The sequence below is a fragment of the Semicossyphus pulcher genome, unplaced genomic scaffold, assembly GCF_022749685.1.
Source record: "Semicossyphus pulcher isolate SPU_LCO1_2020_fin unplaced genomic scaffold, fSemPul1.0.p SCAF_25, whole genome shotgun sequence".
NCBI classification, from domain to species: domain Eukaryota; kingdom Metazoa; phylum Chordata; class Actinopteri; order Labriformes; family Labridae; genus Semicossyphus; species Semicossyphus pulcher.
The window spans coordinates 689,297-714,774 of record NW_027211699.1 but is presented as its reverse complement, the minus strand read 5'-3'; the positions used below and the strand labels follow the sequence as shown (position 1 = coordinate 714,774).

Below are 25,478 nucleotides of genomic sequence, written 5' to 3'. Positions count from 1 at the left end.
GAGCTGTTTCATTTAGGTTTTATTATGAATTATTTCACTGGAGGTTGTAGTTTGTCATCATGTCTGCCTTAAAATTTTGTGTAGTAAAAAGAGTGAAATTAGTGTATATTCCGGGTCCTCCAGTGGTCACACAGTGCAACTACAACCCCGTCTTTTTGAAAGCTTTATTTTGACCTTGTTCAATGGAATATTGTGTATCTGTATCTTCCAACCTTGACTATTGTGGTCTTGACATTATGCAATATAAACTATAGACGTGAAAAAAGCGGACTGTGTCTTCAGGTAACACACAAAATAAAATGCCTGAAATTAACATCGCTGTAGTTACGCATCATGGCCACTGGAAGGCATTGAACATTCACTTATGAAAGTACACTTAAGACATCCATCAACTTCAGCAGATATAAATAGAAGAAATAGCAGAATTTAATATGAACCTTATAAGAATGCTGTGTTTGTGGTCAGGGAAGATGATTTATTACAACATAAAATTTAGATGTCTACCCAAATTGAGCTGTATACCTTTATTACCGATTTGAAGTGAATTCCTAACGGACATCAAGATATTTATAGGCACTACATATAGCCACTATACATCCCAGAAAAACTTTCTAATATTTAATCAAGTAAGTCCAATGATTTATACATATTTAGATACTTTACAAATAAGTATTATAGATCTTAGAAACAAAAACTTAGAGTTACCCTTTTCAAACTAATGGTAAATAAAAAAAGAACATTTAACCATCAGAATCTCGATACAGCCACTAATCAGTGTTTCAGTGTGTAGTTGTAATTTTCATAGCCTTTATTTTTGTTACTATTTATTATTTTTTTGGCTATTTTATTATATTCTCACAGGCTTAATGAGGGGTGGGGGTTGGGTTGACAGAAGTGTGATTTCATGTCTTTTAAGCTACTGGATGCCTAAAAGTATCTCTCTTGCTCTCTCTCTATGTATGTATGTGTGATCTGTGTGCTAAGGACTATTACTTGAATATAGAATATGAAATGTATCCCCTTAATGGAGCTACGTGAATGTTATCAGAGCGGTGGTTATGAATGATCCACGAGGACAATGATGGGGTTTGATGATAAATTGAGACACAGGCGGGGTTTCAGTTGATGGCTTTATTCCTGCTGGTGTTTATATATTCTTCAGTAGGCCTGGCCTACACAGTGAAGACACAACGGACTGATAGACAGGTTCAATAAACAAACACTCTTACAACAAAGTAATACATATAAGACACAAATTAGACTTACTATACAAAATCTTGTTGATAAAAAAACATATTGGGACATCATGATCTGTTGAATGCCCTTTGCCATCAGATGGTTTTAGTCGGATTTCATTTATTGAGACTATAATTTCATATTTCATAATCTAAAAAGTGCAGTTTGTAGTTGTAAACGCACCTTTAGTTGTACTCACAATGATCCTGTTTAAAAGCAAAACAAGCCCCATTGAAGGATTTTAATTATGCAAATACCCTCAACCTATAAATATATATCCTTTTATTTCAGTATCATTTCATGACAAAACATTGGATATGCAGGCTATAGATTCAGGCCTCTATAATCATTAACCTGCTGGTGATAAACTGGGCCTCTGCCCTTCAGACCAAAACGTGACATGCTGGATTGAGGCACATGCAGGCTGGCAGTACAAGTGATTTTATTGCCTTGACCACTGTAATCAGGGACTATTTTACCTGAGAATCTGATTACAAGTCAGATTTGACCCCACTATCTTCCCCTCTGTCTCTCTTTGTGACCCTCTACTCTGCCACGTGCCTCCTCAGCCGCTGCACCACTTCCTCCGCGCTCACCCACGGCACCGTGACCGCCTTGAACTCCCCGGGCATGGCCTCGTGGGTCTCTGTGATCAGCCGGTGCATGGGGAACTCTCTCCGCGGGAAAGCCACGTCCCGGGGCCCGAGGGAGAGCGCCGGGCAGAAGTCGTTGGCTCCGTCCCCCACGTAGAAGACCCTCTGGTACGGACGGCCCCTCTCCTGCGTCCTGCGGGCCACGTATTCCCTGACCACCACCTGCTTGCACATGTTGTCTGGGCATCGCGGGCAGTCGTGGGAGTGGAAGGGCCTCATCACGAGTCGGCCGTCCTTGTTGAAGGTGGCCGGGTTGGTGAATAGCCGGTGGAAGAGCTGGCGGGCCCCCGCGCGCCGGAGCCAGGACTCGATGAAGAAGGTGTTGGCGTCAGACAACAGCACCACTTCAAAGTCCTGCTGGGGCCGCGTGCGGAGGAACTGGAAGAGGGTGATCATACCAGGAGTGGCCGGCATCTTCTCCATCACGTTGCGCATGTCGCTCTCCGTGACGCCCTGCTCCGCCAGGTAGGCCAGCACGCGCTGCATGTACTCGTTGTAGCGGCCCGGCTGGTAGGTGTCCTTCAGCCAGCCAGGAAGGTGCTGACCCGGGGCCGCCTGCACTACCATGTCGTCGCTGGTTTCATCCACGATGGTCTCATCGAAGTCGAAGAAGATGAGGAAGCGCTTGTCGGAGGGGATGTGAGTTGAGTTGGAGGCCATGATCTCTGCGCGTCTGGACCCGGGGGTCTCCCTGTCGCCTGGGGGGTGGGGTGGGACATAACAGCAGTTGAAGATCGATTCCCCCATGATTGACAATGCCACACCTCTTAGCCTACACTGCTGCCAAGTGGCATCAAATCTCCACTCGTGCTCTCACACTCTCCAGCATCCCACGAGAAGGTGGAGGCTTACGAGGATGGCTTTCTGGGAAACATCAATGCATGAATAGACGAAGAAATGGGGGGTTGGGGTGGAGGAGGTAAAAACAGAATCAAATATATGTAAGTTGAGAAACAGACAAAATAATCTGAATATGATCTTAATTTAGAAAAAAAAACCTATAGAGAGCAATGCAGCCACGCAGCAGCTCTTTCTATCAGATGAGGCAGCAGCACAGCTCAGACTCTGCAAAGTGACTTTCTACAAAGGTAAGAGAAGGGGGGGCGGGGGGTCATCCTGCTGCAGCACAAGTGACAATTAGCAAGGAAAAGGGAATTAAAAATCGTACTGTATGTGTGGAGAATGGGCTCCATGCAGATCCTGCAAGCGAGCAAGCACATTTGCACATCTAACAAATGCACATGAACATGGTCTTTGTCTTACAGATGCATACCTGTACCTGTAGGTGATGTCAGCAGTGGATGTCCGCTGATCTTGCGTGTTTCCCCGCCAGGCGCCTTCACGCTGTGCGGCTGAGTTGTTTTTTTGTCTGCATGGAGGAAGAAACAATGAATGCTGAGCTGCACAAAACAACAGCTCACAGAACAAAAGGCTACTTAAAAACATCCCATCTGAGAGCTCCGATAGAACTTTGTACTAACTTAAATAATTATACAACTATATGTAGAAAAACGTACATAGTAAGTCTGTTTGACTTAAACTTGTCAGTCTGCCAATCTTAACCTACTTTCTAATAACAACAAAAACAACAGCAGCGAGCTCACGCGCGATACATCAAACTTTAAATAATTCGAATGGATACAATCCTTGTTTAAAAAAAAAAGTATTACAGTTTCACCGCCGTTGGTTCCGGTCCGGTCCGGTCTCACGAGGAGCAGAAGCAGAGATCCGCCGGTCGGCCGGTGGGACGCGCACTTTTATGTGACAGTCAAAACCACCGGAGCTGCTGCACACGTGACCGCGCCTACAAGTCCGCCCATTTAATAACACCCTTCTGAGCGCGTGCACGCTACTTTTAAGGAAAGAGGGGGAGAGGGCGACGTGGGAGGAAAAAGGGAAGGAAGAAAAACAAGACAGACGGCACACAGCGAATGTTGTTTCCTGAATATCCGCAGGACCGTGCCTGTTAGCGGAGTGGATGTTTGAGTGTTTGTTCTGTCTATACTCCTACAAGTTAATGATCTGCGTCACATAGGCAGATTATAACTCATACACAAACTGTGCCTGCAAACTTCGCATTGGAGTATTTACAAAGGTGGCACACAGGGAGAGTAAACATGACCAGCTAAGAAAAGAATGCAAAATATAGTTTGGAGGCTGGATTCTGGGAAAACATGGTGCATGCATGGCATTACGTTTTAGCCAGTCACAGCAGCATATTTAGCTAATCTCACTAATATCCTATTAGTGGAGATTAGTCAAATATGCTCCATTGTGTGGTACAATACATTTCCTGCTCCAAACAGAGTGTAAAAATGTATTTCATGAACAGTTTAAAGCATAAACTAACAGTTAAAGATGTCCACCTTCAACAGGCTGATAAGTTAGCACTGTGAAAAACATGCTGCTCTGAAGCCGTGCTTGACCTCTGACCTTTACTGTAAAGGGAAAAATCTGTATGAAAACAGAAAGCCTGACAGGAATTAAATTTATTAATATAGAAGGCAGTGTTTCCATTTAATAACAGTGAAACATAAGCATCACAGCGAGCGAGTTCATGTTAGCTGCTTGTTCTCCACGAGGCGGTCCTGATCAAACCCAGCAAACACACAGTAATTAATGAACCGAGCAGCAACTTCCAGAGCAACCCCGAAAAACCCGACGTGAAGCCCTCCGCTCCTTATCTGCCCGCTGACAGACGCAGCCTCCTTCCCCTCCTCTACACCACCAGGCGTAATGACTAACAGCTGGGGTGGCAGACTATTTTCAAACCCAAACGGGAATGGAGATGCAAAGACGCTATGTTATTATCTCCTCTGCGCGCAAAGTGAGCCTCGCTACCTGACCACCCACTCACCATCAGTGAGTCACTCGCACTTTTTTTGTTTTGCTCAGAAACCTTACAGGATTACGTGACTCATTGGTGAGCCACTTAAAAACACCTATGGTGATGGAGGGCACACAACATTTTGGGAGCAACAGTTAGAGTCTTAATGTGGCGTTAGAGGAGGAGAACTCTGCTAATGTGTGCTGGTGGAGGAAAAGGGTTATGAAGGATGTTCTTCACTCTTGGATCTGATATTAAAGTGATAGACGCAGTAAATGACACTCACAATATGCAACTGCTCATATTACAATGTATGATATGAGCTGATATGCAAAGATGGACGCTGTAACATAAGAATCCCTACAAAAACAGACACTATTCAGACTTGCTTAAAGATTTTTTTGCACATCAAACGAAAAGGAAGCGGTCACAAAAAGAGGACCTAAAACTTCCCTCGTCATATAAAAGCTTTGACGGCTCAGCAGCTGACTTTCCATGTGCAGCCAGCAGACTTTTTTTTGAACCCAGTGACCCAAAACCTGTAAAGCAACGGCACCCAGTCGGCTCCAAGCTAAAGCACATGGTTACCTGAAACTGAACCCAGTGACCTCCTGCCTTCGGGAACAAGTCGTGTCCAGTCCTTATTCTGCTACATCTTAGCGTTAATCGCCCGTGTTTGTTTAGGTAACTACCTCGTCAAGGTTTGAAGATAAAAAGAGGCACACAAATGTGATAATCATGGCTACTTGTTTTTACTTTCAAAGTTAGCAGTCAGTTAAATGTACATTATCAAAAAAGGCCCAACTTTTTCACTTCTCCCCAATCTCCAGATAACATACAAAAAAGGACAAACCAGGACATTATAAAGCTGCACATTTTGTACCAGATACAATAATAAAATACGCAATGCTACATTAAGTGGTTAAAAATACAAAGGGGAAAAAGTATATTGATTTTTTTTAAACATCTTTAAAGAACATACAATGTTATTTTTTCTTAACTAGCAAGGATTTTAGTAGAAAGTGCATTCTATATAACAAAGAAAGGAGGAGGAGAATCGATCGGCAACATGAGACGAACAGGACACGATGGAGAGAACCTCCATGACTGAACAGAAGACTGTGTTTCAGACAGCTCGGAGCGGATAGTGTGAAGGAACAGTGAAGGAGCATTGCTTTCATTGTTAGGGGAGGTCCATATCGGAGCAAAAGTGTATCTCTTTGAAAAATAGGAAATTAAATTTATGCACATCCTAAAAGAAATGTCCTTCATTCGCTCTGGTCCCCTCCACACTACCCGCCTCCACCCGGGGTTCTCCTCCTTTCCTTGCCTAAAAAAAAAACATCCACTCAAAGTAATCGCCTCCACCGTTTTCCCATGCAGCCGTAACTGCACTCCTTTCCACAATGCATTGTCAGTCCCTCCTTTCCCTGCGCCTCTCCCACGCAGCAGTAAAGTGCAGAGAATACACACAAAAGAAAAAAAAGGCTTTAAAACGAAAAAAAAACAGGACAAAAGATCCATACTGCAGGATGCTGAAGCACAGCAGTGAGCGAGCGGGGACAGGATGATAAGCGCATAATGCAGCTGTATTAAGAGCCGCAGAAATGGCAGGATAATTGCAGGTCTCAAATAAAGAAGGGGGCATCCTAAACTACAGAGCTCAGACTGGATTGAGCGGTGGGAAGAGGATCGTGTTGAATTTACTGCTATTGTCTATCTTGGATATCCCAAAATACACGTATACATCGGGGCACACTGTGTAAAAGCAGCTTTTGGTACAAGAGCACTGGGGACAACCAGACACAGACTGGTAGAGACTAATGCATGCACATCTCTCTCTCTCTCTCTCCCTCTCTCTCTCTCACACACACACACACACACACACACACACACACACACACACACACACACACTCCTAAACACACATCCTGGTTGAAGGGAACAACCAGGCAATCTAAACTCATGCCAACCATTGCTGCTTCTTTAAACGAATAACATTCACACCATCGGCTCTTACATTATTAATGTAATTTCTCGCGCTGACTTGATCACATAGTTGCTTAATCTATACAAGAATTCAAAGTATTACAAGCCGTATCACTGCCTCTTATCCTGACTTTTCCTATCATGTGCTAATAGTTTATCTACACTGCAGAACCATTCATTAGCTTACAACTGAGCAAATTATCAGAGAACATAAAAAAAACCAAAAACACATGAACGACTCATCAGCCATCGTTTCTGCGTAGGCAACATTCGACAGGGTTAGACACGCGTTTGCCTGTGTGGATCAAAGTATGTCAGTATGATCAAAGTAAAAAAACAAAACAACCTTTACATCACAACGACCCCCGACACCAAACTGTGGAATATAGGCTGAGAGGAATATGCATATTTGCCTGTTAAGAACTGTGATGAAAAAAGGTCCCAGGTGTGTATACTGTGTGTGTCAAATGACCTTTAACATGGTAACCCGTATCGTTTCGACAGCAGCGAAGGGAGGTGGGGTAAATCCTGATGGGGCCATGTGTCTGGCCCCTCACAGTGGCAGTATTTGACAGTCATCTGTTATCTAAAAGCGTCTGTTGACCAACAGTACTGAGAGCTGAGGTTGCACTGATCACAGCAAGTAAATCAGTGACCATAAAGGTCTTTGTCTTTTGTGTGTGTGTGTGTGTGTGTGTGTGCTTGAGTATGAGTGAGGGTGTGTGCGGCCTGTCCTCGAGTTTTTTCACAAAATATCTGGTCAAACCTCAAATCCATTGTAGAAAAGTCAGGCTGGCAAGATATGTGTGGTATGACACAATGCATTGTTTTGTAATCTTACATCTGAAAAACAAATGGAAAGCAAAATTAAGAAATAGTTTGATGTACTGGAATGGAAAGCACCGTTGATATAGATTCAACATTTACAAAAATACCCCCCTCCCTAACCGTAACCTCTGGCACTACTGCTGTTGTCCCTCTGTCCTAAGGCCAAGGCTTTCTGTCAGAGGAAGGTTCAGGTAGAGCTAGTTCCAACATTCATTAAACATCTGGGTGTGTGGGGGAGGGGGGGGGGCAGGCTCTGCATCTAGGACAGGTTGAGTATTGCTATGGGGAGGACCTGCGCAGAAAGCAAGAGTCCAGACCAGTGTTCAACCACAAGACATAAAGGGGAAGGTTCAATGACACTGATCTTTGATGACCCATGAAGCCCAGGTAATACATGTCAACTTCCATCAGCAGCTTTCGATGAGAACAAGATACTTTACACCCATTAATGTACAACACAGAGCTCACACAGAGGTCGTCCTGCGTAGATTTACCTAAGAAAATGTACACCAGAAAAGTTGTAAAATCTTTGTCAGTTGAGCGGGGTATTTAAGTAGAGGTGTTACTTAAATAATGTGTGCACTGAGGGGGCATCAGTCTGAATCTCATACACAGGTGTGCACGTTTAGCTTGACTTAGGTAATCTGTTTCAGGAGCACCCGAGCGACTGAGAGACTGAGGCAGGACGAGGAGAATTGAAGCATCAAGGCGAGGTTCGGTGTGGGCCTGCAAAGCCGGAGCACAGTTCAGTGGTGCTGCGGGGCCCCGGGGCCCTTGTCAGGGGGGGCCATGTGGTGCAGGAAGCTGCTGTCTTCATGCCCACAGTGGTTTAAGGGCTCACTCTTAAAAAGGGCCGGGGGTGGGGGCAGGTGGGAGACCGGGGGCACAGCCAGGTGGTGATGGGGGTGAGGTGGCGCATGTTGGGGTGTGTTTGAGAGGTGTTGCTGGGTTGTCTGAGGGTGGGGGTGATGGTGGGAGGGGGTTGAGTGGAGCTGCACGTGGGAGAATGTGTGCCCCACGGGGGCTCGTGGAGGTATAGGCCCTCCTGTCGGGCTGAGGCCGAGGGGGGCGGAGGTGGTGGCCGGGCTGGCAGCCGAGGGACCGGGACCAGAGGTGGAGGAGGAGGAAGAGAAGGTGTTGGCAAAGATGCGGACAGGCACAGGGGGGCCGCTGGTCTGCAGAACCACAGGGCTGGTGACCCGGAAACACTTCTCTTTGTGTGCTTTGAGCATGTTGGAGAAGCGGAAGCGCTGGCCGCACACCTCGCAGGGATACGGCTTCTCCCCCGTGTGGGTGCGACGGTGCCGCTTCATGTTGGGCCGGCTGGTGAAGCTCTTCCCACAAATCTCACAAATGAAAGGCTTCTCTCCTGCACAGATTAAAAACAGACGGATCAGTGAGGCTGTTTCAATTAAGAAAAAGATCAGTCAAATTTAAATAATCAACTACTGAAAGCGCTCACAGTGACAAAGTTAACTTTTACCTCTAACAATTTCTCTCCACAGAGAGCGATAGTGCTCTTTTAAAAATGCTAATAAGTTGCCATCTTGAATTGAGAGTCTTTGCTGTCAACCCACCCACTCCGCAGGAAGCTATTACAATTCACACTTTGAGGAGAGGAGATGTGAAAGTGAACAACAGCAGCTCCGTTGGAATGCCGCTCTCATTAACCTCCCTCCATGGAGCCACTGAATGTGCCTGCTACCACCCACACAGCCGTCTATTAACAGGCTGCTGAAGGGCTCGGTAAATGCCTCATTCTGGTGCGTTACGTGTGAATCTCCTCCAAACCAACTGAATATCAAAAGGTGACACTGTATGTGCTTGTCTTCTCTAACTGTTACACTGTACTCACAGTTAAACCAGGACAGATCTGTGTGCAGTTAACCAAACTTTGTGAGTTTGTATTTAACATGTGGGCTGCCTATTATAGGGCACCACTGGGTGTGTCTCCTCCTGCAGGAGGCTAAACTAGTTGGTAGCAGCAGGGAGAGGAGAGGGTAGCGTAATTACACATCACAAATAGAACCGTGAGGGCCGACAGAGCCGAGTGTCCACCCACGACAGGCAGGGCTGCAGAAATGCACCAAAGCAGGCTGCACGGCTCGGTTTGGTCTTAGAAATAGCAACGCAGCAAGGACAGAAAATCAGAGGGATGTAATCCAGCATGTGTCTGGGTAGTCATTATAAGCCACAATATATGCAAGGCCCTTCTTTGATGTCAAACGTCCCTCTCATTACAAAATCTGGGCGAAGTCTTCCTGCTCTTTTCGCTGCAATGTTCCTGTTAGAAACAGCCCATGGCTTTCTTTTTTAGGCAGCGCGTGGTGACCGGCTGTCTGAGCCTGGGAACAATGTTTTTAGGCAAAGTTATCATCTCTTAACATTTCAGAGATTTTAAATATCGGTATAAAGAATAAAAACACAGCATGCAATTACAAAAAAACGACTTAAAGAAATGTTTGACCGTTGTTTCTGCGTCCCTCTTCACATTTAACCGAAGGACTGTGAAGATCAAGCAAAGTACGCTGATCTTGTTCTTCTTTGTTATTCATTGTTACACGACTGTTTGATATTTAAATAGAAGCTGGAAACTAGAAGTGCTGAGATATAAAGACTGACGCCAGAAAGGCGAGACGTAGTCAGACTGTGCTGAGTGAGTCTAGTTATTTTCCTCTTTTAGCAAATATGTAACTCAAACACTTTGTCAATTTGTTCTTACACGCTCACCTTCTGTTATCCAACTCTTTCTGGGACTGGAAAGCTGTCTGCATACCTTTAGATCAATAACATTACAAGAAGTTCAACTTCTTATTCCTTGAAAGTGAACTCCTGTACTAGAACAAAGTACACTTTATGCTGAAAGAGTTCAGTATACAGCTTGTACCTATCTGTAGCATTGTGTATTTACTGGAAACTACGACCTCTGGAGCAGGAACAGCCTAAATATAACTTTGGTTCTTCACTTGCTACATCGGTTAAGTTCATAGTTTATGTCAAAGTCTCTCAGTTTTTATTTTTTGGACAAAAGGGTAAAAACACCTAAAAGAGTCAAAAAGCAAGTTTAGTTCCTTGTTTCATATCAAAGGTTCCTGAAGAAGGTCCTGTGGTCTGTTTGCAAGATGGGTGTACAATTTCTCACCTGTGTGTGTTTTCATGTGCTCATCAAAATACTGTTTCATGTTGAAGTCTTTGCCGCACCACTGGCACATGAACTGCTTGTGTCCGATGTGAATGCTCATGTGGGAGCGCAGCTGGTACTTGTATTGGAACCGCTCGTCACAGTTCTACAGCAGAGACAACAGATAACACGCACACAGCAGGTCAGTACACAGGCGCAGACTGCACGCGCTCCTCTTTCTAGGCTTGTAAGAAACTGATTTAGCCTTAAATGTTTCCTTTCATCCAAGTTAGAAAAGTGGGACAGATTGAAGCACAATATCATCTACAGGCTTGTGTGTCTTCATGGCCGACTTTAACATTTAACATGCATACACCAGGTCACTGGGACAAGTTCGACAGGAAAGAGAGGAATGTGTTTACGTCTATTTTGGGCTGTCTTTTATGTCTATAATCTGTTTTAGTCAAAAGCAATAGATTTAAGTATTTTACTTATGAGGGAGCCCACCCAAAACTTATAACACACAAAAAAAGGCTTTTAGCGTCCGCACAACCACACTGTATGTTTGCATTTTGATGGTTGCAGATATTTATAATCTCAACAGCACCACCTGCCTACATAAATGTCCTGGGGAATTTCTTTTCCCCTCCAGTTTCCATATACGACTCCAGCACTCTAAGAATGGCATATACATAACATACACCCTTAAAGCATGTAATCACATGTTACAGTGTAGGCTGACTTCAAACATTTCATTAAAGTAGCTCCACCCTTACACACATGCTCCCAGATTACGTCCATTGAAGTAGCTCGACATTACAGGGATATGATAACAAACTGTAGCTGTTGAGCAGAGATGAGCTTTGAAATCGTCACACACAACGTAACAAAATGCAACCATAAGAGATGTCTGTTAAAGCTGTGACACATTAAGCACTTTATTTATATAATGTGTGGTTTTAATATTTGACATAGTCTGGCTGAAGCTCATCTGCACGACTGTGTTGGCATAACAGTCCAACGACAGGAGGATGGTCCCACTCTGAAGACTGGATATAAAAGAATGTTTGTGAAAAACACCTTGAGGCTGCTTTTGAGGCAAACAGGGACAAACTCGTCAACACTGTAGCCTCCAGTCCCTCTACTCAAACAGCCAATGACTCTAACAGAATAAAGCTAAAAAAAGGCATCATAATAAGCGCGTTGACGCAGGTTTTTCAGGCTCGAGAAGACCCGCTAATAAAAGCAAATTGTCTCTTTTCCCATTGCCAGTGGAGTACACTCCTTTGATCTCTTCTCTGCTGCGTCACTAACGCACCGTATACAGGGTTAGTAAACAATAGTACACACAAAGTACTGATATTATACATCTCTTCGTCTTTATCATATCTATCAATCATTTACCAAACTTGAAAATTTGCAGCTGAGATGACAAGGAGTTGTCATACCATCACGCCGGAAAGGGGGCGGAGATTAGCGTGTCAACACGGGTTTTTTTGGTCCCATCAATGCCAGGTCTACCGCAGAGACAAGCCGGGTGTTAGCAAGTTTTTGACCAGTGGGAAGGGGGCTTATGTGAACATTAAATACTGTAGGTCTGACTTGTTTCTTTAGGGCTGTTTTGAAAGTAGATGAAACCACGACTTGAGAGGATGAGTCATCGTTTAACAGTGGATTTATAGCTGGCCAAGTGTCAGTCATACGTCTTCAATTTTAGGTGAATGACCCTTAACAGGGCGATACATATTTCAAACCAAGGAGCACACTAAATAGCTGTACGATAAAAAATAGAGACCGGACTGTGTCTTGTCTTGTTGTTTTGCACACATTTCACACTGTGTACCAGACTATGAATACTAATGTGTCTGTGATAACATTGAAGGATTATTTGCATACAGAAGAACAAACCTCCCAAACACTGTAATAACCTCTTTTTCCAGTTCTTAAGTTGTTAATCAAGTACAAACATGAATTTTGTCTGTGTAGCACAGGCCTCAGTTACGACAGTTGTTGTCACTCCGGATGCGGCCGAGACACATAATGATACTATCACGAGTTTCCATACGTCTCCACCAGATAAAGATTTAACGCTGTTTATCATCTCTTAACAGGGCCACATTATCATGTAACTTACCTCACAGCGAAAGGGCTTCTCTCCAGAGTGCTGGAGCGAGTGAACTTTTAAAGACATGCTGCGTTTAAACGACTTCCCACACGTCTCACAGGTAAATGGCATGTCCTTAGTGTGAGCTGGGTTCAGGAGAGGAGAGAGAAGAATATATATCTTTAATATGAATCATGTAGCTGTGTGTCGTGTGCAAGCTTACACCTGCAGTATGGGACTTAATTGTGATGGAGGATGATACAAACTGTTGAAAACAGGCCCCACTTACCGACCATGTGCTTACGGACGTGAGCCATAGTGTAGAACTTCTTCTCACAGATCTCACATGAGAACTTCTTTTCTGCATAGCCGTGCACAATCTTAATATGCTCATGCAGCGACCACAGCTTCTTGAAAGACTTATTGCAGGAGACGCACTAAGTGACACATAAAAGAAGACGAATAAAACATTAGAATTAAGCAAACTGTTGCCTGTTAATCCTGTGAGCATCAAATCCTGAAGGCCATGAGATGGTGAGCTCAGCCAAGTGTTTGTTGTTCTGCAGCTCCCTCTGCTGGGGGAAAATCAGACAGGTCTAATTTCCTGAATTCCTTCTGGAAATCTTCTGATGACATTTCAAAGGCAAAACATTTTAGATGCCATTAGGAGAAGAAATACAAAGACAGATGGATGTCATCATCGCTAGTTCATGTTGTTGGTGTGATTCCTAATTAAAGTTTATACTTGTGTGAAGTATTATACCGCTTGGAGATGGTCATGTTTTGCTCTAATAAACTTCTTACTACTAAACTAGATACTTGGATATTAGAGGTAACTATGGTAACAGTTACAACTTTAAATCTTTTTGGCTCAACTGTGTTTGGGGTTGCTGTCTTGTAAGGTAATAGATCCCCTTGTATACTGTCAGCTCTCCTGCAGGGCGTGCTGCAGAGAAGCATACCCGCAGCAACACATGAATACTAAAACCAAAGAGTTTAACGTGACTGACAGAAAGCTAAAATCTGGTCTCATCCTTATAAAGACACAACTACTGGGTTCTTTTTTATCTCCGACGTGCCTTATGGCAAACTATCATGTGAGCTTTTTCTCCCCCCCCCCAACAGTGTCTCTCTCTTCCTGTCATAAAACTTGGCAACGTTGCAGTGAACCCTGGAGCATCTCAGGCCCTTTTGTAGCTTCACCAGAACTTTCTCTAAACAAACTGAAGTCAGCCTGTTCAAGACAGATCACCACTCTGCTATTAAACACATAAAATAACCTCACTGTTTGGTTGTTTTCTGAATTGTATGATCTTATCTTCATTTTGAAGTTTTGAACAGGAAGCTGAATAACCACTTCATAACCCACCACATAAAGGTGTAATGAGCCGAACGATCCCTCGTAACATCTTAATCAGACTTCTAAAAACGGCATTTGGCTATACAACCGCTGGTTTTGATGCATCTAAATAAAGAGGGTTTCAATTATGCAAGCAGCTGTTCAGAGTTACATTGCACTTAATGTGGTTCAATGTAATCCAATGCAATTTACTGTTACTGATAAATAATGAATAGGACCAAGGGGATGATACAATTGGTTGGTTATATTGCATGTCAATAGTTATGCATTTTATTTCCTTTAAACTATGTTCTTTTTGCAGTATTCTCTCTTTAACTTAGATATTAAAAAAAGTCAATATTATTACAGAAGCTGATACTTCTATGTTGATTTGTTCATTCTATATAACCTATATAATTCATTATAATTTATACAACAAATCACAGCTTTAAGGGCACACACTGTTACACATATTGACTTTAAAGACTTCAATTTGCCAATAAACACATGTGAAACATCACATCTAATGGATGATATTTTCTGCTTCATTACCCTCGAGATATTATTAGAGAACTTCAGAGATCACAGCTTGAGATGGTTTCGGATGTTGTCACCAGCTGGGGAAGGAGGTAAAACTATTCCTTTACAATTGTATTACAGATGCAAATCAAGTTAAGCAAAACAGTTGGCTAACTTAAGATATTCAAAGTAATGCTATACCCTTGGGTGTTAATATGCTGCATCAGCTTTTTCGGTTTTAGAGAAGTAAAACCAAATTGAACCCACCCAAAATAATGGGGTACATTTTTTTGTGAATATTAGAAGTCTGAGGGGGTCAGTGTGAGAAATGCTGCAGGACGTTTTTACTTTTATAATGTTATATGTTATCTATTTTAAAGGGCCAGTTCGCTGATTTTCAACATCAGTCCAATCATCACGAGTGATATGGGGAGCTAATGCCATTATGGTCGGAAAAAATTCATTTTCGCTCTGTGCCTTTGGAGGACGCTATCCGCTTCTCCAATGGGCCCTGGAAAACCTCCGCTGTAGACTTTGCGAAACCACGAGCTGTTTGTACAACTTTCTCCACAGCTGTGGCGCCAATTTCAAATATCACTGCTTCTATCGATTACAGAGAACACCAGCTTTGGCTTTTTCCAGGGGCAAATTTCTCCTTTAAATATTTCTTAAAAGGCAAAACTGGAAATTTTTAAATATTGTTGATAATATTACTGGCTAAAGACATTGTTTTGTGAACCATGTTCAAGCGGAAATAATATTTTAATATTGATCGTACTCAATGGGCAGAAAAAGCTGTTTTAAAAGTTGAATGTTCTGGAAAGCTTCTAATTCATCTCGGTACATAAAAGATGTTATAAAACATGCTGAACAGTGGAAATGCTCATTTTAAAGAGTTATCACACACAAGTTATCACACAGGAGATGTTTGCTTACCTGAATGTTCTTCTCACAGTCAGTCTGCTGGTGTAAGGCCAGCTCACTCTCCAGGACAAACTTTTTGCCACACTTGTCGCAGATCTGCATCCGCCTGTGTGTGACATTCATGTGCTTCTCCAGGTACCAGCGCGTGTTAAACACCCGGGGGCACTTTTCACACGCCAGCATCTCCTTCTCCTCCACCTCAGCTTTCCCTCCCGTTGTCATGGAACCGGCGGACGATGGGACTGATCTGCCCGACCTGCGCTTTCTCTTTGGAGGCTCCATCCGCTTCCTCCGCCCCCTGGTGGTCATTCCCGCAGAGGCAGCGCTCAGAGAAGTTCTGAGGCTTTTCCTCCGTGGCTGGCTGGGCGCTGCCGTGCTACTGGCACCCCGACAGACCCTCTTTGACCTAGTTCTTCGACTCTCAATCTCATCTTCCTCGTCCTCGTCCTCCTCTTCGTCATCCTGGCTTTCCTCCTCTTCCTCCTCCTCCTCCTCCTCTTCTTCTTCCTCCTCCTCGTCATCATCGTCGTCGCTGCCACCTCTGTCAGAGTCGTCTGCTGCTGTTTTTTTGTCCCCCTTGGATACATGAAGCGTCTGGTTGTTCAGGTTAACCTCGACAATGATCTGCTCACGCTTGAAGCCCTCCTCCTCCCCGTCCTTGTCCTCATCCTCACAGTCTTCCTCCTCCTCGTCATCATCGTCTTCTGTGTCGTCAGAGGTGCCATCGTTGCCAGCCTGGGACCCTTGTGTCCCCACCTCCTGCCCTGCTCCTCCTTCTCTGAAATACTGCTGTGAAGTCACATGTTGAGAGGGCAACTGACCCATGTTCTGATCTCCAATGGATGTTTTGGCTGCCATTTTATTGTCCACTAACACAGAATAAGGTTTACCACCAACCTCCCTCTTGTAAAGCTTGCTCGTCAGGTCCAGATCTGGGTTAGGAGAGTGAAAATAGGACTGGGACACCGGTGCCCTGCGACCTTCCTCCTGTGACATCCCGCCAAGGCTGGGGACGGAAACCTCTTCTTTGAGACTCTTGCAGGATTTCATGAAACACAAGATTGGTTGAGAAGACTCACTGCTTATGGTGCCTTTATGGTGCCTCGGTAGACTAGCGTACTGTGCAAGGAGGGGCAGGGGACGCCACACCAATCCCCCACCCTCCTTCTGAAGAAGAGACAGGAAGGAGGGGTTGAGGTGAAAGATAGTCAACCTGATTCAAAAAGAGCATCCATGCTGTCCAAGGTAGGAAATGCAGTTGGAAAGACATACAATCTGCTCCAAGTTTAGTTCCATATGCCCAAAAATCAGACTGCAAAATCCAGGGCTAAAGCGTCTTTGATGCTGAACATTTGAAGATAAATTCCTCTCGAGCTAGTATGCGAGACGTAGGCAGCTGCCAGATTCACTTTCTCTGAAGACTGCTGCCCCGCAGAGTGCCGGTGTCTTCAAATTGCAGAACAGGTAAAGACGAGCCGAACGCCAGACGTGGAACTGCTTTAAGGAGGACTTCACAGGAGCCATTTACAGAGCATCACCTACGAGAAAAGACAGAATATGGTGAAGCGAAGATGAGGCTAGAAAAGGTGCTCTTCCGTCGTCTCGTGTCTCTAGAGTCTGAACTGAAACTAAAGCCATATTGTCATGTTTTCAACACCAAGCAGCACATGTGGCCACAAATGTTTCAGTGTCGTGTGTAGGAGTGAAACCGCAGCATTCACAAACGAGTGTGTGTTGATTTCAAGGGAGTACACAAAATATTTCAAGGCCACAACTGAAACACCTCACTATAAAACAATTGCAGAGGTAGTTTGCTTTCTAGCCACACTATAATACAGTTTGTTGTTTTAAGACCATATTTAATTTAAGTATTACACATAGAAAGTAAATCTTTTCCGGTGTAACATTTGGAACATAATGAAACTGATGCAAAAACAAGCTTGATGGCAAAGCACTGATTGAACAAAAGATTGTCTATTTTGTAAGCAGTATACACCATCTTGCACTCACACCTCCCATTGACTGTTGGAGAGCATAGTGTAACCACAGCTCAGGAGCTTGTATTGCACTATAACCACAGGAAACTGTATTTCAACCTTACGCGGAAGCTTAAGAGCTGTGCAGTTTCAAACCCATCGTAATATCATGATTTGTTTGCAATGTAAAGATAAAAAAAGACAGTGATAAAACAAACACATATTTTCTTAAGGACTTTTATGGTGTTTGTATGTGGGTGCCCGTTAATCACAGCGATGCAGGGGCGTCCTTGATTGACACTGGGTTGACCTCAAACAACCTTACACCCTATCCGCTGTAATGAGAATGCACCAGGGCGGTTTGTTCACTAGAAAACCTCCCTGAGCAAGAAACAAACAACGCATTTCCTTTCTTAATGGCAGCAAACATCTTTCCCCCTTCATCTTCACACATTTCTCATGCTATCTCTTTTAACACATGCCACTCCGCCATCTACAAAGAAAAACATAAACAGGCGGGAATTTCATATTAAACATCGCCCCAGCAGACCCACGAAGACTGCTTTGTTCTTGCCTTTCATTTACAGTCATGATCAACATGAAAGGTTTGTGAGGGTGCCAGAAGAGGAAGAGAGTATGCAAAGGAGAGGATCAGAAATTAATTGATGAGTGAAGACAAATATTTTGCCAAGTACGATCACAGTTACCTATTCCAGCAGGGTTTGTCAGATTTAAGCTCTCGTCATGTCCATGAATCTGTGCTTACGTATTTTAAAAAAGCACAGGTGAAAGCCATTTAAGTAGAATTTATCAATCTGTGCGTACAGGCGCACCTGTCTTCCTGTAAATGCTGACTCTGATCCTTTCTGAGAATTGGACAGCAGCTCTGAGAGCATTAAGACCACAGGGGAAGGTTGAGCTCTGCACTAAAAGAGCACCCAAACTCACATGGCTGTCGCAGACACAAAGCCTAATAGATTATCCTGCTTCTGGATGACAGAGGAATATAAATTGCCTGAACCTGATTTAACATTCAATGTGCGATTAATTAAACAAATACTGCTGAGGCTGAAAAGAAAAATACAACTGCTATTTCATTTGCTGGCCAAAATCTTAAACTATTCAAAGGTGCTCCATTTATTGCCGACACTCTTAAAAAAAGCACATGAGAAAATAAACAAATACAGGGCTTGGTTATGTAACCCATATCGAGTAAAACGCTTCCACCCGTTTACATTTTCAGTGATGAGTCATTTCAGAGTTTCACTCACTGTGAAACGATCAAGTCCTTTGATGTGGGAATCAAGAGGTAGAGCGCAGTCTTCTCAATATCACTGGTAATTAGTTTACACCCTAACCTTGTCAGATTTAAAGGTCAAATACATTGAAATGATGATCATTGCTGACTGTTTTGGAGTTGGAGAACTCCAAAGATGAACTTTGCACCCTCATGCAAAAAAAGCATAAATGAGTCTCTCTGTCAGCACATTTAAGTAATCCAAAGCATTACTAATGCGCGGCAAAAGTTGCCAAGAAGTCAAAGCTCTTTCAGCGATACCCAATTTATAGCTTCCTCAATCACGCTGCAGAGACATGGTGAGGAACCAGAACTCATCTCACATAGGGTAAGCCACAAAGCCAAGCATATACCGGATAGATGCTTTTGTAGCTTAAGATTTGAATGACACAGGATGGGGCTTTACTGCAATGCACTACATAACAATTAAACCGACCAGAGTTACAACAGTAAAACAGATGAGACTTCTGAAGCCATCAAAATATGTCACGTTTACCTCTTATGATGCAACAGTGCTCCTCAAATCCATGCTCCCTCAAGTCCAAACTTTAATGAGCTTTCCCTTTTGCAGCTTGTGGAGGACCGTGTGAGGGTTCACATTCCTCACTCTGTCCAAACTCATAAGACCTTAAACAGCTCACTGTGTGGTGCACTGCAGGGGTGCTCCATGCCTCTGTAGGTATTTGGCCTTAAAGCTCATAATCAGGTCATAGAGCAATACCTAGTGTTTTTGGTCTGCTACAAATCTTGTGAGGTATCATAGAAGTGGGAGACTATTATCTCAGCCCCCAGCTGCCCCATACCAAGTTTCTTTATTGTCATCACTGCGCAGAGAGAGACACTGTCAAACATGACAGCCTTCGCCAATGTTCACTAATGGGGTATTTGTAGTAATAAGGAAGATAACATGGGAACTTTTGACATTGTCTTTTGTTTAATTTGTGCTGCAAGAAAAACCTGACATTTGAATGACGTACGTACTAAAGGACGGGGTTTAACAAGCTTACTGTACCTCGCAAACGAGGTTGCAAAGTGCGAAACGTACATAATTTGGGGGAATACAACGAAATATTGCCTGTGCAGTAGCTACTTTTTAGTCCCAAGGAACTACATTTTAGTAATGCAATATTTTCAGAAGCAATGACAGACGTAAGCGTTGCAGTGTAAAAAGCAAAGAAGGGGTTAAAACAAAAAGGCAACATTGAACACCGAACAGCAGAAACACTGTAGGCCTGGCCAACTTAGGCTACTTAGCTAGCTAGCTCCAGACTCCATAGGTGATAACCTGCACACACACATGACAAGCTAACTTGGCTACATTAGCTCAAGGTGCAGCCATTACATATTTTAGGGCAGCTAAGGTCCCTCAAAGTAAAGAAATATCAAACTACATTGCACGAGCTATACTATCTAAAGGCTCGTATATGCTGACATGCATTAGCTAACAACAGACGAAGACCTTCAATTTTTTTTAAACCAAAAACCGCCCAGATTAGAGCTAGTTAGCTTAAAGCTAGCATCAACGTCAGAAATGTAGCATTAACGTTACACTTAATTTCGAGACTGCACCGTGAAGTGGGAAGAATGACAGTTATTTTACCCACATTAAGCTAGCTGACAAGTCGATGTCATGCTTTGTTATAACTGTATCTTTCTTCTCGTGCATTATGAGAAGCGCCGCTTTCCTAACAAAATCCTGACTGCTGTATTGACAAATCCACACAACTCGACACTGTCACAAAGTCAGAGCTAGCTGAGCTCAGTTCTCATGGTGGCCCCGGCACTGGCAGCCGGTAACCTGCTCTTGCTTTCCCCAGCAGCTGCCATGATTGCCATGCATATAGGCACATAAAAACAAGTTATATGCTAACATTTTGTTGTCGGTTTGATTGCTTACCTCCATCGAGAGCGACCTCCCTCTTGCGTTCGTGCAATCAGAGTTGCACAGATTCAGGGTTGCACGCGCACTTCTCTCGCTCGCTCTCCCTTTACATTCACGGATGTGCATTTAAAAATGACAATGCCAGCAAGGCTTTTGTGCAAAATTTGGGACATTAAATGTTGATATGCGTTAAAGGCTGCCGAGATACCTGTGCACCGGTGTCTTCAGCCCCGCTACGTGGCCCGGCCAAGCTCTCGCGCGCACTACTGCCGTCCCGCGCTCATCCCAGGCATTCAGGCCGCTGTCTGGGCAGGCGCGCGGCAGCGTGTCTGGGTCTGGATTCTTTTCGTCTCCCCTCCAAACAAGACAGGGCACAGCGCGCGCGCGCGCGCTGAGCTGAAATCCTTGATTGATGAAATAATAATGAGAAGGACCCAGCGGACCAATCTAGCCTCTTAAAGAAACAATCCTAGTAGAGTAATGCATTTATCCTATTTGAAAATCAAATCTTTTTATTATTATTTTAAATATGAAGCTTTATGGTTACAGACATGTTCCTAATAAACGTCTACCTTAAAGATAATCCGCGACACTGCAAAGGCTATATCTAAAGACATATCTAAAATGCAGTAATCATCATGTCAAATATTCCTTTTTTCCCCATGTGAAAATCTTCAAAAAAAATGTTATGAGGTTTTTAATTAATCGAAAAAGCCATTTTCATAAAATATGGCTTTTCAAATCTAACAATAATCAATAAATATCAATTTAAAAACATAATTAAGCAATGGTTGAGGAAGAAACACACAAAGCCACTGATTGCTCTTCCACCACAATATATTTCCAAAAAGGGGATACGATTATGCTGCACCCCCAAGTGGTGACTATAAAGATGACACTTGACAAACTAATGTACATTGACCTCTGAAGCCTTTCACCACAAGCAGGACCACTGGGCTTTAGAAAGACAATTTTATTATTGATTTGAGCCATTTCTGAAACATGGGCATTACACTTGCTCCACACAAACTAAAGACACAAAGACAGCTGTAAAGAATGAAGGATCATCCTTTACTATCAGACAGGCACATTCCTATTCATTGGGGGTGGTAATAATTTTCAAGAAGTAAGTTGCTAGAAAGCAGCTATTTCACAAATGTGACTCCTAGCAAGTCAGAATTTAAGAGACTAAGTCAACAGAATAAACCCTCTGTTGTCAGTAATGCAAGTGAATCCACAGGAGAGCCTATCATTGTGTATTTGAATATATGCAGTTGAATAATCTGGTGTAACGTTTCAGCCCAACAATAATGACAGTAATGGCATTTTTCATCTCATCTCTTAAAAGGAATCAGACGATTTTCCTTTGATGTTAGAATCGTTTATGCTTTCATAACATGCAGTGCTGTGAATCTGATACAACGTAGCAAAGACATAGCTTAACAGAATTTACTGCATTGTCAATTCTTTTCAAAACAAAGTACTTAATATATATAGATTCCCCTCCACTCCTTCACACATGGGTGGACTTCATAAATGTATCCATCGCAGACCTCTCACTTTGTCTTGCACCATGCTGCTATCAGCAGAGCCCAGTCCACAGTTGGTTGGAGAAAGAGTGGGAGGAATGTATGTGAAGTTGGGAGTCTTGAACTGAATCCTCCAACCACCCCTTCCATGGCCCTTGTAAACGCTGGTGACCGCGAAAGTGGGCGGGAAATTAAGAGAGAGATTATCACTGTGGCAGCTGGAGCAAAGTGCTCTGTCCTGAGGGCAGGTAAGTGATGTTGCGGGAGCGGGAGAGCTGGAAAGCGATGTCCTCAGCTGCCTCCAGCTTACGAAGCTCTACCAGACCATCACCAGCCTCCATCAGGGAGTTGGCGATGAGCAAGGCAGCCTGGGAATCTCCCTCTGCTGAGATGATGGCTGCCTGCTTCTGTTGCTCTGCCTAAAAGGATGAAAAAGATCAGTTGAGCTGCCTTAATTCACAACCTTCCATCTGTTTCCCATAGAGAGTCCATATACATTTTTAAGGCACAAGAAGGCTCGAATCTGGATGAGGTGTGTGTTAAAAATACCTTTTCTACAACGAAACGGGCCCTCTCAGCCTCCTGCTGGGCCACCTGCTTCATTTCAACAGCCTCTGTGAATTCCTTACCAAAGGTCAAGTGTGTCTGCAAGAACACACACAATAAAAAAACAATTGTTTCTCTAGGCCAACATCCACAGACCACATACGCATTGCTCCAAAATTGCCAGCAGTTTCATACCAGTGAAACGTCATCCAAGATGAGGCCGAAGGTGTTGGCTCTTTCTGTAAGGTCCTCGCTAACCTGCCGAGATACAAGTTCTCTCTGGGTAATGAGCTCACCAGCATCAAAACGAGCCTGTGAAGAAGGAGACACACACACACACACAGTGGAGGTTTACAGCTCACTGTAAGTCATAAACACTTTCATCTGTTTATTTGTATTTACTCCTCTTGACTGATACTCACCACTACAGCCTTCAAGACCTCTGTGGTGATGGATGGCAGAACCCTTTCATCGTAGTCCTCACCAATACTTGTGAAGATGCGTGGCAGCTGGCTGGTCACCGGCCGGAAGAGGATACGCAATGTGATGTTTACATTCTGCAGATCTGCAGAGGGAATGATTTAGATATAAATCTTACAGCATTGATAAGTCTACAAGTAAAATGAAATATTTAATAGATGAAACATGTTTACTGCTTAACCTACAGTCATACATCATGTTTGCCAACATCCTAATGTAACAATTCTATATGATTTAACATTTTGTCTACAAAATGCACAATGTCTGCTTATTTTCTCGTTGTAAAACAAACATTTCCAATAGACTAGTTGTATCCTCAGAGACCCAATACAGCTGACTGTTTTTTAAAGAAACACTAGTATGAGAAAAAGTGAGAACAGCAGGTCAGAGGATAATCGATGTACCTTTGCTGCCTGTGATGACCGGCACGTTACGTGGACGGGAGCGGCAATCAAAGACGATAGGTTTCTGAACCCAAGGAATGAGGAAATGGGTTCCTTCACCAACAACAGCCTCCTGCACTCCTCGAAACCGGTCAAATATCACAGCCCGGTGCCCTGCATCAACTGTAAAAAGGATGATAGTTAGTCTCATGTCAGAGGTTTGTGTAGTTTTACGACTGTCAAACGTTTTGAGATCTAATTTCTATCCAGGATTGTGTTTTTTGTTAACCTTTGACATACTGTATGACCCTGAGTTGCCCGTGAACAACATTGAAACAGCATTCTTTGTGGATGTTTTTCGGGCTTATTACAGACAGATTTTAGGAATGACATGCACAACTCAAATCCAGCAGTGAGAAACACACTGCAAATACAAAAAACACAAGCAAACAATTAACCCTTCAAATGGTACACAACAACGAAACTAAGTTACAACAAAATAGAAGTTTCAATACAATTTATTTTTCTGTCAGTTATTAATGTGTCCTGGAAAGTTTTGCTTTGTATTGGACCTGAAGTACTTCAACATAGTACAGTGCATTTATGTATTCTATAGAACAGTTTTGACATTTTTTGTGTATTTATTGTATTTGAAGTGTTTTCTTCACTTCTTCCCTCTTTGTATATCTGCATGTGCTCTAACGATGCAGTGCACGGACCTCCCTTAAACATTGTATGCATTTCTATTGCACTGCCTTATGTAGGAGATGCTGCATTTAAACGGGATGATGTAACATAGTTATACATCTTAAAACAGCCTTAACAGGAAAAAGATTAACACTCAATGAGTCAGTAAGTAATCTTATTTTGACTTCATGGATGCCCAGACTTCTTGAGCTGCAGTGTTCACATCAAGGACAGCACTTGTCAGTGAGGTAAAATCTAGGTTAACTGGCCAAGGTTAATAATAACCTCCAATATCATTATAGTAGTGTGAATGAATGTTTGTATTACATTGAACACCACTTACCATTGAAAAGCGCAGAGTTGACAACACCTCCACCAACGGCGAGGGCCAACCCCAATTTCCCAATAGACTCAAACAGCTTGGCCATGACAGCAATCTACTGGCAGTGGAAATAAGACGTTTACACAAGCAGTACATATCATCAGCATTAGTCCCACCCGATGTAAAAGATTTTGAGTTTTTGTGACGGTACTTAGAAAGTCTAATTCCCTTCAATCCAGTCATAATTAGCATTGGCCTTCGGCTGAGAGATGCCAAGGCTGTGGGTGTAAGCTAATGTAGCTCAGTTAGCATTAGCTTAGCAGCTAGCTGTAGACTGTGGCAGCTGACAAGCTAAGTCGACAAAACCGCGAAATGTAGGTTAGAGTTTATGACATTGATAATACTACATACATATAATTTGAGTCACATGCAAACGAATGTGATGCTTATGTCAAGTAAGTACAAAACCACGCCGGGTGACTGTACGCATGTTATCTCTAGCTTTTGGCATGCAAAGTGGTTGCTCGTGTTCGCTCCACTTGTGATATACCATCATTTATAGATAACAAATAAGAATGTCTCCAATTCGCTGTATCATTATTGCTATACACACTTTTGACTATCAAATGAAGTATTTTCTGTGTCACGAAGGCACGGCATGTCAAACTCACCTCGGTATTACGCAGAGTCTCTGTGACCTCCACCGGACACGACGTACAGCACATGAAATATCTGTTTCACAGCGCCTGCGCACTGTCCGTAACAACGTAGCCTCTGATTGGACAAAAGACTAGTTTCTTCTTCTACGGCGTAAATTGTTGGATTTATTGTAATGA

At 43.3% G+C, this 25,478-nt stretch overlaps 3 protein-coding genes across 5 annotated transcripts; all 3 read right to left on the bottom strand.

The window, feature by feature from the left end:
• Positions 1–1,116: 1,116 nt before the first annotated feature.
• On the bottom strand, positions 1,117–3,645 carry phospho1 (phosphoethanolamine/phosphocholine phosphatase 1). Of its 2 annotated transcripts, none has more exons than XM_069676131.1 (3): positions 3,560–3,645; positions 3,163–3,258; positions 1,117–2,753 (listed from the first exon to the last, which is right to left on the bottom strand). In XM_069676131.1, exon 3 carries the CDS (start codon positions 2,634–2,636, stop codon positions 1,782–1,784), a length of 855 nt encoding a protein of 284 aa, XP_069532232.1. In that variant the 5' UTR covers positions 2,637–2,753; positions 3,163–3,258; positions 3,560–3,645; the 3' UTR covers positions 1,117–1,781. The 2 variants fall into 2 exon arrangements, with proteins under 2 accessions (XP_069532232.1, XP_069532233.1); XM_069676132.1 differs by having other exon boundaries at positions 1,117–2,587.
• Positions 3,646–5,448: 1,803 nt separating this feature from the next.
• On the bottom strand, positions 5,449–20,918 carry znf652 (zinc finger protein 652). The gene is made up of 6 exons (XM_069676305.1): positions 20,711–20,918; positions 15,553–17,078; positions 13,048–13,195; positions 12,789–12,904; positions 10,676–10,820; positions 5,449–8,902 (listed from the first exon to the last, which is right to left on the bottom strand). The coding sequence occupies exons 2-6, from the start codon at positions 16,588–16,590 to the stop codon at positions 8,280–8,282; spliced, it is 2,070 nt and encodes a 689-aa protein (XP_069532406.1). The 5' UTR covers positions 16,591–17,078; positions 20,711–20,918; the 3' UTR covers positions 5,449–8,279.
• A 271-nt stretch (positions 20,919–21,189) lies between these two features.
• phb (prohibitin) lies at positions 21,190–25,366 on the bottom strand. Of its 2 annotated transcripts, none has more exons than XM_069675962.1 (7): positions 25,314–25,366; positions 24,664–24,757; positions 23,655–23,816; positions 23,193–23,335; positions 22,966–23,082; positions 22,774–22,869; positions 21,190–22,643 (listed from the first exon to the last, which is right to left on the bottom strand). In XM_069675962.1, exons 2-7 carry the CDS (start codon positions 24,746–24,748, stop codon positions 22,431–22,433), a joined length of 816 nt encoding a protein of 271 aa, XP_069532063.1. In that variant the 5' UTR covers positions 24,749–24,757; positions 25,314–25,366; the 3' UTR covers positions 21,190–22,430. The 2 variants fall into 2 exon arrangements, with proteins under 2 accessions (XP_069532063.1, XP_069532062.1); XM_069675961.1 differs by having other exon boundaries at positions 24,664–24,760; positions 25,314–25,359.
• Between the last annotated feature and the right edge of the window lie 112 nt (positions 25,367–25,478).

Coding starts and splice junctions, on each gene's coding strand:
- phospho1 (XM_069676131.1), bottom strand. CDS start 2,636: ATGGGGGAATCGATCTTCAACTGCTGTTATGTCCCACCCCACCCCCCA.
- znf652 (XM_069676305.1), bottom strand. CDS start 16,590: ATGAAATCCTGCAAGAGTCTCAAAGAAGAGGTTTCCGTCCCCAGCCTT. Junction 13,196..15,552: donor ACTGTGAGAAGAACATTCAG/GTAAGCAAACAT, acceptor TGTGTCACTTAG/TGCGTCTCCTGCAATAAGTC. Junction 10,821..12,788: donor AGAAGCCCTTTCGCTGTGAG/GTAAGTTACATG, acceptor TCTCTGCTGTAG/AACTGTGACGAGCGGTTCCA.
- phb (XM_069675962.1), bottom strand. CDS start 24,748: ATGGCCAAGCTGTTTGAGTCTATTGGGAAATTGGGGTTGGCCCTCGCC. Junction 23,083..23,192: donor AGGTCTTGAAGGCTGTAGTG/GTGAGTATCAGT, acceptor CCTTCTTCACAG/GCTCGTTTTGATGCTGGTGA. Junction 22,644..22,773: donor CCCGTTTCGTTGTAGAAAAG/GTATTTTTAACA, acceptor TCATCCTTTTAG/GCAGAGCAACAGAAGCAGGC.